The 12,255-nt window shown below is 30.6% G+C and overlaps 2 protein-coding genes across 2 annotated transcripts in view; one reads left to right on the forward strand and one right to left on the reverse strand.

The window, feature by feature from the left end:
- The window catches only part of LOC145293105 (dnaJ homolog subfamily C member 3-like), a 70,317-nt gene extending 69,152 nt beyond the window's left edge, over window positions 1–1,165 (forward strand). The window contains exon 11 of the mRNA XM_080139482.1: window positions 420–1,165. Within this exon, the coding sequence (XP_079995608.1) occupies window positions 420–559 (140 nt within the window). The 3' untranslated portion in view covers window positions 560–1,165. The remainder of the gene's footprint in view (window positions 1–419) is intronic.
- Window positions 1,166–2,010: 845 nt separating this feature from the next.
- The window catches only part of LOC145293102 (DNA-directed RNA polymerase III subunit RPC1-like), a 106,161-nt gene continuing 95,916 nt past the window's right edge, over window positions 2,011–12,255 (reverse strand). The window contains exons 31-37 of the mRNA XM_080139478.1: window positions 8,887–9,003; window positions 7,895–8,003; window positions 5,954–6,126; window positions 5,187–5,255; window positions 3,508–3,571; window positions 2,253–2,323; window positions 2,011–2,139 (exon numbers count right to left, since the gene is read on the reverse strand). Of these exons, the coding sequence (XP_079995604.1) occupies window positions 2,059–2,139; window positions 2,253–2,323; window positions 3,508–3,571; window positions 5,187–5,255; window positions 5,954–6,126; window positions 7,895–8,003; window positions 8,887–9,003 (684 nt within the window). The 3' untranslated portion in view covers window positions 2,011–2,058. The remainder of the gene's footprint in view (window positions 2,140–2,252; window positions 2,324–3,507; window positions 3,572–5,186; window positions 5,256–5,953; window positions 6,127–7,894; window positions 8,004–8,886; window positions 9,004–12,255) is intronic.

The following is a 12,255-nucleotide window of genomic DNA, read 5'->3' on the forward strand; positions in this document are numbered from 1 at the left end:
TGACCGAATTCTCTCACCCGGGATTTCCAATTGAGTCTTGTCTAGAGATTCTCGTTAGAGAGATTTTTGGCAAAGACTGTCACTTGGTGACACAGTCCACAAAAAACTTATAGAATTTTTCTGAGTAGAGACTCTTTTACAAATCCTATCCTGTATGCAACCGCTAATAAAATTAAACATTTTTTCCATAGAAAGACCTTTTTCAGTATTCTTGTGAATCAACCACCGAGTGCCTTCCCCCCCCACACACACACACAGTTGCTGATTCATAACTCCTCAACAAGCTGCAGTACTATAGATGATATGAAGGCACCTGTATATCGAGTGTCTCAGCTGACTAAATAATGTTAAATAAGTAATAAACTCAGAAATATTCAACCACGTTTTCTGATATTTGATTAAATATTTTCCTCTTTCAGAAAAGCGTCAAAAGTTTGATCATGGTGAAGATCCATTGGATCCCGAAAGTCAAAACGAACATGGCGGACCATTTTGGCACCAAGGCTTTAATCCATTTGATAGTGGCGGCGGTTTCCAGTTTAAATTTCATTTCAACTGAAATGAACCAAAAGACTGTACCAATAAAATTGGAAGAAAAGTTTATTTTTACACATGGACATTTATTAATTTTATTCTAATTTTTTTTCTTGGGGGACTTGATTTTTCTTGGGACTTGAGAGGGATTAAAAAAAGTGTACAAAAGCAAATATGGTTGTAAATAATTTTCGATAGAAATTTTAAATTGGTGAAAACAAAAAATATAAATATATACATAGACAACCTATAATTAAAAAAGGTAATTTTGAATAATAATTTTTCTAAAATTCCCTTGGCAGCATTCACCAAATTATTTTTTTTTTTTCTTAAAGAATTGCTACTTCTCTCTCTCTCCCAGTGCCCTTTTTGTTCTTAACTCGGCAATTTGTGATCTCTTTTCTCTCCCTACCCCTAAAAGTAATCAGTGGTGAGGAGGTTTCCATTAAAGAAAAAATAAAATGGCTGGGTGGTTCAAAAGCAATCAATTTTTTCTTCCCTCTCGGGTCTGCAGTGATAAAGTCATTTCGAAGGAAAATGATGCTTTTTTTTTTTTTGTGTGCCCTCATTTGTACATATTAAAAATTGTGTGAACGAGAAAAAAAAAAATTAAAGAAAAATGTATGAATGACTTTTTGTTTTGTTATTTCTGTCTCAATTGTCTAACTTATTTGCACATTAAAAAGGAAGTTTTTTATAGATTAAAATCAATTCATTTAGGAAAAATGTTTATGTGAATTTATTCGATTAGATGTATTTTTTTTTTTTTTACACATTTCAGATGAAAACCTTACATGCCATGTTGAAATTGGTATAAATTACAAAAATGATCAAATAAAAGGCATGCTAGATTCAGTTTTTATTAAAAAAAAAAAAAAAAATTGGTTCTTGTTAAGATAGTGGGTGGATTAATTTATTTTTTTTTTAAATATGTAGTTTTAAGCAAAAACAATAGTAATATATTACAAAAATTCGAGTAGAATATTATTTAATAGTTAAAGTACAGAAATAGCATTTTCCCTAGATCAGATGTCCAATTTTAAAGCTTAATAGAATTTCTGTATTCAAACATGTACATGTTTTTATTCATTTAATGAAAGTACTGTTTCTGGAAAAGTTTCATGCAAAATGCACACTAATTTAATTAATTACTTTTTTTGCTGTATGATTTTTTTTTTTTTTTTTTTTGCTAAACTGACTTACCTCCCTCTTTATCACTTATCTTAACACTAACAAATTAAAAACTATAAATTGATAAGATTTATTTTTACTTTTAGGAATTTATGTTTATTTCAACATGAAGTACAAAGCCTCACTAAATAAATAAAAGCAAATATCTTAGATATGAAAAAAAAATGTTCAACCTTGAAACTAATCCAAGTTTTTTTTTTTTTTTTTTTTTTTTTTCCTCCCATCAAGGCAACAATGTACAATTTTTATATTTTGTAGCTGAATAAAATATTTAAAGACAAAAGATTCAAGAAATATAAAACTTTATTAGCTTTTAAGCAACTTTGCTGCATGTTATAAATGTGACTCTGGTGTGTGTAATTCTGGACAATCAAAAGTGAGCGGCCGTCGAACTGGAACCGGTGGATGTTGCGCTGTTCAAATGGTTAAGGAAAAAAAACGTTTTGAAACGCAAAACGTTTTGAAACGCTTTAAAAAATTTAATGAAGAAAAACAATTGTTTCTTTGAAAAGCATTAAAAAAGGATATTTGTATAATAGTTTGAAGACGCCCGTGCCGAGACTCATTGGTATGCCCATGATGATGCATTCACTGACCCCTGTAGAAATGAAAGAAATATTTTTTTTTTTCTTTTAAAAAATATATATAAAAAATTTTATAAAAGGGAAGATAGTTTGCTGAAATCATTTCTAGTAAACAAATGTGTAAGTGTATAAGAAGGCTGTTAGCAATGTGAAATGACATGAACAAAAACAGATGAATAAAGATCTTTGTCCTGATTTTTCAAAAACACAAATCATTGAGTTTGCTATTACCGTGATGGTAAATATGTATTACTATAATAATGACATGAATATCAGAATTACTAATAAACTAATTAGATTTAAAAACATAGCTATTTTCTCTTTGGCAGTTTACCCAATCCCACTTCCGATTTCGTTTTTACAGTATTTTTCTTTTCTTTTTTTAAGATCTTATTCTTGAAATATCAAAGACATTTACAGACTTATAAATGTGATTGTATATTTATCAACGAGACCTTTGTTTATTTTTGTACATCACTTCAACATCCAACAGTATTCTACAGTGTTTTGCTAGAAAATTCTATATTAAAAGCAAAGAATAAGATTTGATCAAGTTTTAGAGTCTTTAGATTTTTGTCTTAAATATTTTTCACATGTCAAATCACTAAACCTGCTTAAGTAGTATCAGGTACATAATTTAATATGGGGAGGGGACATGTTTATTAAAAATAATTCTGTAATCAGAACTTTGAAATTCAAAGGAGAGGAATGGGTATTCTGCTTCTTCTCCAATCCATTTGTTTACCTACTGGTCACAGAATGATGTATATTCTAAAAATCACAAAAACTGACCAAGTAGTTTTTTTTTTTCTTTTCCAAAAAAAGCAAATTTAACGGGGTTTTTTTATCAATAAGAGGAACCCAAAGCCATTTTAATATTTTTCAAATTGTTTTTTACTTATAAAAACTTTTTTAAGGGCCATTTTATAATTTGAAAATTTTACATTACGTTAATAAATTGTTTAATTAAATGTTACATTTTGGTTGTCTTTACAACATCATCAGCATCAAAAAATTTTTTTAATGAAAATCGGTTGTCTGCCCTTGATTTTACAAATGTCGTTAATTTTTTTTTTTTCATCAAACCAAGTATAAGCATGTCTAGAATCATTTTAAAAAAGCGGAATTTTTGTTAGAATAAACATAAAAATTTATTTTCTATTTGAAATGTTTGTGTGGAGGGCTTTTTCAAACTGACCTGTGATGGCATCTTTCTGTCCATGAAATGCAGCCTCAAATAGATGATCAGCAGTTTTTTCAAACTGAAAAAGAAATATTCAATTAGAATAAATGAATTTTTTTTTTTTCCCAAACAAATGACTTTTTTCTAATTTCCTTTCAACCAGGACTAGCACCCATATTTACAAAACTGTTTAAATGTTGTCTTAAGGAGAATTGCTTCCCATCGCCCTGGAAAATCTCATCAGTATGCCCTGTATTTAAGAATTCAGGTGATCGCTCATCCCCCTCTCAATACAGGCCAATAAGTCTCCTGTGCGTCATTAGTAAGTTACTGGAATCTGTTAAATAGAGAAGTAGTCGACCATCTCAGCAAAAATAACCTTAGTGACACACAATATGGTTTCCGTTCTGCTAGACTAACAGCAGATGTGCTTACAGTTATATCTCATAGGATTAGCGAATCTCTCGATGGAAGCAACCTTTCTAGGGCAATTGCTCTTGACATATCTAAGGCCTTTGATAGTGTATGGCATGAAGGTTTACTTCACAAGATCTCTAGCTATGGTATAGCTGGAAATGTCTCAATTATTAAATCATTTCTTTCTAACAGGTTCATAAGAGTAATAGTTGATGGGCAAAAATCAGAAGCTCACAGTATTAATGCTGGGGTTCATCCTGGGCCCAACTTTCATTAATGATCTTCCAAATCACATCCTTACATCATTTGTAGACATTTCTGCTGATGACACTACCATCTATGGTAGCACATCTAAGTCAGTAAATGACCAAGTTCGTTCTGATCTTGAGCACGTGGTACAATGGGGAAAGGAGTGGCTGGTTACTTTTAATGCATCTAAAACCAAGCTTCTCTCTTTACATCATCAACGTTCTGATCCCCATCTGGCATCAGTCAAAATGAATGGCTCTCGTCTTGAGGAGGCCTCAAGTTTTGACAAGCTTCTGGGACTGACCTTTACTCCTGATCTTAAATGGAATAGGTACATCAAATCTGTTGCCAAGGCTGCTGGAAAAATGGTGGGATATTTCTATCGATCCAGTAGATTTTTCACTGCTGATGCAATTCTCTATCTATATAAGAGCCAGGTACGTCCAAGGATGGAATACTGTTGCCACATCTGGGCAGGAGCTGCTAGAAAGGACTTGTCCTGCCTTGATAGAGTTCAAAATAGACTTTGTAGTCTTGTAGGAGATGTCCTTTTCTCTTTCCTGCAACCGCTATCTCACAGAAGAGATGTTGCGAGTTTGTCTCTACTGTATCGTTATTTTCATGGGAAGTGTTTGACTGAGCTTCAGTCTAAGGTCCCCCCTCGCCAAACTTTCACAAGAAATACTCGTCTAGCTGAAAACACTATCAATAATTCCCCCCCACTCGTTATCTGTGCCTAAACCTAAACGTAGATTCCATGAACAAAGTTTCTTTCTTAGAACTGCACGCCTATAGAATGGTCTTCCGTTTTCCTGCTGACTACAATATGGTTGTCTTCAAGTCTAACGTAAACAAGTTCTTGATGAGCCATCCCACTTGTTAACAAATTTACTGATTTTCCATTACTAACGATTACTATACTGTCCAATTTCTACTGTACACTCTTTAACCAGTGGCCTCTTGGCCTTGATATGTGGTGATGCCTATGTAAAAAAAAAAAAAAAAAAGTATAAAAATGCCTCACTTACCGAAGCCAACATAAGGACACTTTCTTTCATTTTACTCAAACCAAACCGAGTGATGCCAAGGACTTCTCCCTAATAAAACAAACGTTTTTTTTCTATATTGAATGTTTCAGATTAAAACATTTGCAAAACTAAAAAAATGTGCATGTTTCCATAAAGAAAACAGATGTGTTTGCAAATATTTAAATGATAAACTCTGAAATTAATAGCAAATAATAATCATATACCAAAAATGCTTTATAACAAGTAAAATCTTTGTTTGGATGAATAACACATACAGAAATAGGTTGGCAAGTTAAATGCAAAATGTTCATTTCAACTTGCCAACATATTTTTACTTTCTGCAAATGCCCAAATTGAATTAATTTCTTGAAGTCGTTAATATTAAATCTTTCTTACTTATCTCTCGATTGTTACATTGTTAGGAGGCATTTTGGTTTTGATTCTAGCTGATAGCACCAAAGTCTTTTTTTTTTTTTTTTTTTTTTTTAAAATCACTACTATGTATTAAGTACAATATAATATTCAATATAGAATTGGCTTTATAATAATACGAAATCTGCATGAATATATTCCAGTTTCACAGCAGTATATAAAAGACTCATCAAATCTTCAGCCATGTAAAAACAATTGACACTTTACAGATTATTTTATACTAATCAAAATATTTCCTAACCAGATTTTTCAAAAATAACAATTAAAAGAGCCGTTTCGGATACAACAAGTGTTTAGAATCAAAAGTAAACAGCAAAAGACTTGCAATAACTTACTCGACACGTCATCAAATCTGCCAACAACATCACGTGTCGGATATCTATACTCATGCCGTGGTTGACCATTGTATAGACAATTTCTTCTATGATTGTCGTTCGTGCCGCTTCTATGCCAAGAGTTTTCTCCACTTCACAGGTGTTGTTTGAAGTTGTACGACAACCATCAACACCTAGCAATTTCGAAAGAAAAACATAATATACTTTTTTTTTTATTCATAGATTAAGACAAGACAAAGGCAATCACATTGTTTTAATAATATAACAGGATATATATATATATATATATACACACACACTCTAAAATTAGGCATGTATATCTATACAGGGTAATCTTTTAAACTAATGACCAGATAATTATAAATTTTGGAATATATATTCTTAGCAGTCCATTCAGTAACACGGATACTTTATTTTTTTAATTTCAAAAAAGTTAGATACAAAATATTTAATAGGGGGGGGGGGAAGTGATATTAAATACATTTTTAAAATAATCAGTATACACAACATATACCAGATAAAACAAGTCATAATGAGTCATGTATCATCCATTATAACTGCATTTCATACAGCAATGTACCTAGAAAACCGAGGTATTAAAACTGACCTAGTGATACAAGGTAAAAAAGAGAAAGAAACAACCTTAGTAAAAGTTAGTGTCTCTAATGAGGTTGGCTTAAATAGAGTTGAGAGGGAAAAGATAACGAAATACCAAGGTCTTATGTACGACATGAAAAGAAACTGGAATCTTAGGAAGATCTTTATCATTCTAGTAATTATGGACTCATGAAAAAAAATTTCAAAAACTACCTAGTGAGCCAAGTGCAAGAGATTCAAACAGTTCCACTTGAAGGAACAGTTAGAATCTTAAAAAGATCTCTCGGTTGGAATATATGAGATAATGGGTGAATGTCTGGCATCCGGTTGGATGTTCCATCCCCAGCTTGAACAAATTAAGAAAATTGAAGAAGAAAAAAAAAAGTATGTGCTTGGTAAAGTCAAACTATTGAACTTATCAATTATGGAATAAGTTTGTTTTTTTTTTTTTTGTAAACTTTACAAACTTGGAGAGGGGGGACACTGAAACTATACCAGACCCTTTAAAGAAAAAAAACATTAAAATATAAAACTCATGCTATATTTATTTTTTATACCCGCTCTGGAACGGGTATTCTACCAGTACACATGACCAAAGTTGAGAAACTTTACTGTACATAAACATGTTCAAATTTTATTTACAAAATAAAAAGGTTCATTTTATATGATTTTATGATATCTTAAGGTTTCCTTGCTTGAATCTTGCGATAAATAATTTTACAAAAAAATTATTCATGAGCTTTGGTTTTGGTTCTAGCTGACGGCACTAAAGTCCAATTTTTTTTTGCTTGTTAAATCACTACTATATATTGGGTACAAGTTAATAATAATTGATAAAGAATTGACTCTATAGTAATATATATGAAATCTGCATAAATTAAAATATTATATTTAAGCATATTTTCCAACCAGACAAGGCTGAGCGACTGTTAGTTTATAGTTGAAGAATATAGAAAAATTTAGATTTTTCATATACATGAAAATGACTTCCCCGTTAAAAACGTGTAGAAAAATAAAATGTCAATCTTTGTTTAAAGGGGAAAAATATGGTGCATTTAACGTTTCTTGTTTATATATAAAAGTGTGAGATTTTTTTTTATCCATTCACTCCTGAATATCTAACAGTAAAAATCATTTTTCTTATTGCAAGTTTAGAAATATAATCCTTTCGACATTCTTTTGAAAAAAAAATTTCTTGTCAAAAGGGAATTTTAATCTTAAGCAAGATCTACATATACCTTGTTTTTGGGGATTTTTATTTTCTTTTTAAGAAAAATCCCAATCATATTGGACAAAGTCAAGATTAAAAAAAAAAAAAAAAATTTCTTTTCAAAGTTACTTTACCTGGGGTAGCCATGACAGCTCTTAGATTGTCTCCTTCAACTAACAATTTGTAAGTATTTGCCTTCTTTTCCTCGTGGTGAATAACAGCTCGAGTTACTGAAGGAATCCCCTGACAGAAAATAAAAGAAAAAGAAATTTTAGTCAAATTCTAAAAGATTTCCTATAATATAAGATATCACCAGATTTTGTTTTCACTCAAACTAGACATATTGCCACTTGGAACACAAGGGACTACTATTCGGGATCGTGTTTAACAAGGAACAAGTTGAACAGCGAGATATTTGTTTACATTACATTTAAACCTACATATTAGTACAGTCAGGAAAGCAAGAAACAGGAAAGGAATTCTAAAATTTAGCATCCCAAGGGAAGAAACTATTAGAGTAGAAATCTTTCCAGCATTTAGGGGCCTCAACAGTGAAGGGGTGGGGTTTTGCTGCTTCTCGAGTTAGTCGAGAGAAGAATGAAACCGTGGCAAAAACTCACAATGAAGCAAGCGATCAACAGGACATTGTTTGGAAACAACAGCTTGCATTTATATATATATATATATATATATATATATATATATATATGTGTGTGTGTGTGTGTGTAATCAAGTTTATTAGCGGTTTTAACTTGTGGAGTATTGCATTCTGGTCTCCAGATAATGTCGGGTAATTAAGAGAGAATATGCACCATTTCGGAACCTACCTCTCTCGGGAGTATGTATGTTGAGGAGGCACAAGTGCTAGGAGTTCATCAGAGCACATTCAATTAAAGTAAAACAAAGACAAGGATGCAACATTGCAGCGATGTGAGAGGTTGGAGCTTGGTCGATAATGCGGGACCTATTAGATTTGAGACTCTTTTTTGTAAGTATGAAAGACTAGTGGTGGATGCATCTGTCCAGATGTGGCAACAGTACTCCATGCACGGGTGAATGATGACTTTGTAAAGATGCTAACAAAAGAAGAAACATCTCCAAGATTGTTTTAGTTGAAGATTCCTACCTTGATCATGATATCGGGAATTTCTTTCTTTAACATCTGCATGACATAATACATGGAACTTTTGGCCGTTTCTTGTGGGGAAATTGTAATCACTGACGCACTGTGTGTTTGAATTTGCTGAAATATCAAGAGAAATAATAATTTGCCGAATAAAATAAACAAAAACAAACAGAAGGTGCTTGTGTAGATTGATGGTATTTTAAATCAACACATTTCAGGTGAAAACATTACACATGTGTCATGTCAAAATTAGCATAAATTTGAAAAATTCTTAAAAAATAATCTAATAATAAAAATAATTACAAGTAAAATTTATTGAATTATCAAGTTTTATTTTATGTTTTAATGTGTGACCAATTTAAGTATGACAAACTGATTTATCTCCCTTGATTTAAATTGCCAGAAATTAGAAACTGAAAATAATTGTGCATGATTTTTTTTTTTTTTAAATACATCAAGCACATTTACTTGATCAATTTTTCTTCTTGTAATTTAAAAATGTTTATACTATTTTCTACATGATTTATAAGTACATAATGTTTTCACCTGAAATATGTTGGTCTAAAAGATCAGCAATGTACACAAATACAAAAAAAGTTTAATAAAATGAGAATAACAATTATAAATATGGCTGCTTGTGCATTATAAGTGGATTTCTAAAAAAGAAATAAAATAAAAGCGATTCATTTTAAGTAAAAACACTAGTATGATGTATATAAAACTTTCAAAACTTTTGAAAAAATGACTGAGTAGAAAAAAATAAAATTAATCAAATAATATAGTTTTATTGGAATTCAATCAAATAATTTTAATTCTTGAACAACGAATATGTTTCGTTACATGTTTTTATTTCATTTTCGTTATTTAAATAAATTGCTATTATTTTAATATGTGTAATTTGTTTTCTTTAAAATTTTTCTTAAAAAGTTTCTTCTATTCCGTATGACAAACTAACTTATCTCCCTTGTTTCAGTTAAATTCTGCCATTTCAAATTAGAAAATGTCGGATCAAGAATGCATAGGTTTTGTTTTTTTTGTAAAAAAAAATTTTTTTTTAATTTAATAGTTCTAACAGATTTTCTACCGGATCATTTTTTAGGAATTTTTACTAATTTCAACATGACATGTAAGTACATAATAGTAAACAGACTTTTCTTTCTCCAACTTTCCAACATGTCAAGAACGAAGATAAACAAAAAATAACCCCAACATACTGAGGATGGAGATTGACTCCTAAATATATTTAAATTATAAATTTCAAGCAAATAAAATATTTGTTTATTTTCCTAATAATATTGCGTTGTGATTTGGCTTTCAAGCGCACTTGATGCATATTTTATTTTATTCAAATTAAATCAATGCTTCTATAATGGAACTCACACCCTTGTCATTTTAAAAAGTTTTTTTTAGATATCCACTTATTGCACAAGAAATAAAATATGTAATAGCATTTGATTTTGAATTTTAAAATTTTACTTTTGTGTCCATTGCGTTAATGACCATATATAGAATACTAGTTTCATGTATTTATTTCATATTGACATTTCAACACTAGAATTTGATCTTCCAAGTGTCTTTTTTTTTTAAAATCTTATTGCTAATTTTTCATTCAGACCAAAGGATGCATCTTGAATGTTTTATTCTGTATGAAGTGATACAGTTTCAGTTTGTTTTAATCAACTACCTTTGACTTTGCTAGCTTAGATAAATACTTTGATGAAATAAAAACAAATACTTAACAGTGAATCGCAAAATCTATATATTAATATGATAGCGTGTTATTTTGTGTATCACACTTACATCTTTTTTTTTCCGAGTGACTGTCGTTTAATTGTTATAACCTATTTCTTGTAATAAATAATTTTACCAAGAATTCTTCATAAGTTTTGGTTTTTGTTTCGATTATAGCTGATGTCACTCAAGTCATATTTTCTTATAAATAATTTTACCAAGAATTCTTCATAAGTTTTGGTTCGATTATAGCTGATGTCACTCAAGTCATATTTTCTTATAAATAATTTTACCAAGAATTCTTCATAAGTTTTGGTTTCGATTATGGCTTAAGGAACTCAAGTCATATGGATATATTTTTTTTTTTTTTTAAATCATAACTTTATAATATATAGAGATCAATAGAAAATTGACTCTATAATAATATATACAAAATCTGCATAAATTAAAATAGAAGCATATTTTATGGGCGTCCATGTTAGCTTAGATAAATACTTTTATAGTTTTGACAAAAGAGCTACAATAATATTAGGGCATCTCCATATATGCTGAATATCCACAGAATGGCAACATCAATAGATTACATATGAAAAAGTTTGCTGTGAAATTTCCACAGGTCCTGCTAGTACACATTTATTAGAATACTCGACCCATGACAGGTAAAATCCGATAAGCACAAAGTTTTGCACCAGTTTTATTATTCCTTAAATCAAGATACAATTATACTAAACCTTATGTCTGAATATTTATTAATTTATGTCTATTACCCATTGTTAAAGTTTCACAAAAAATCAGAAATATCTGGATTTTCACAAAAGGTCTTCTACCCTGTTTTTGTATGAAACTATTGTTTCGTTTTTTCTCAAGTCAAAGTTCTCAGCAATCAAGTGGCCCCTTTCCTAGGGCTAGCACTTGATTCCTTTGTTTTGTTTTACGGCATATCAACCACTTTGGGGTCATTTAATGCCGAAACATTAGTTATGATGTGTTATATATTGGTTTATTCTTCTTAATGTTTTTTTTTTAGGGGGAGGGGGATCTTTCCTTATATTTTAGTGCATATTTTGATCTCTTTCAGAAAATTGATAATTTTTTGGGGATTGATCTTGTTTAATACATTTTTAGATTGTTTTCTTGGTAATACTTTGTTCGGGTTTGTTCAAGGTCAATGCAGTTCGTCAGTATATGGTGTACTGTGTAGGGTTCTTGAAACGTTATACAGATAGGTGTCTCCTCCCCTTTTAGTAGATGTGAGTGGGTGACATGAGTGTGACCTATTCGCAGTCTGGTCACTACTACCTCTTCTTTTCTTGTTAACTTTTTTGTGTCTCATTCCAATATTTGGTGTTATTTGGAATAATTTATTTTCTGTACATGAGCTTCAGTTTTCTTGCCATTTTCTCTTCAAATATGTGTTTATTTTAGTCTTTAGGTCTGTATAGGGGATTTTTCCACTTGTGTGGTTTTGTTGCAGAGTTTCCTTTCCTGCCTTATTTGCTAGTTCATTCATATAGATGCCGATATGGCTTGGTATCCAGCAAAAGATGTTTTTTTCCTTGGTTATTGCATTTATTTTGTTTGGCAGCTTTGTAATGAGTGGATTTATCATTTTTTTTCTTTTAGTGATATGAGTATCGA

This window comes from Euprymna scolopes, chromosome 14, assembly GCF_053919585.1.
Source record: "Euprymna scolopes isolate OS-2025 chromosome 14, ASM5391958v1, whole genome shotgun sequence".
NCBI classification, from domain to species: Eukaryota; Metazoa; Mollusca; class Cephalopoda; order Sepiida; family Sepiolidae; genus Euprymna; species Euprymna scolopes.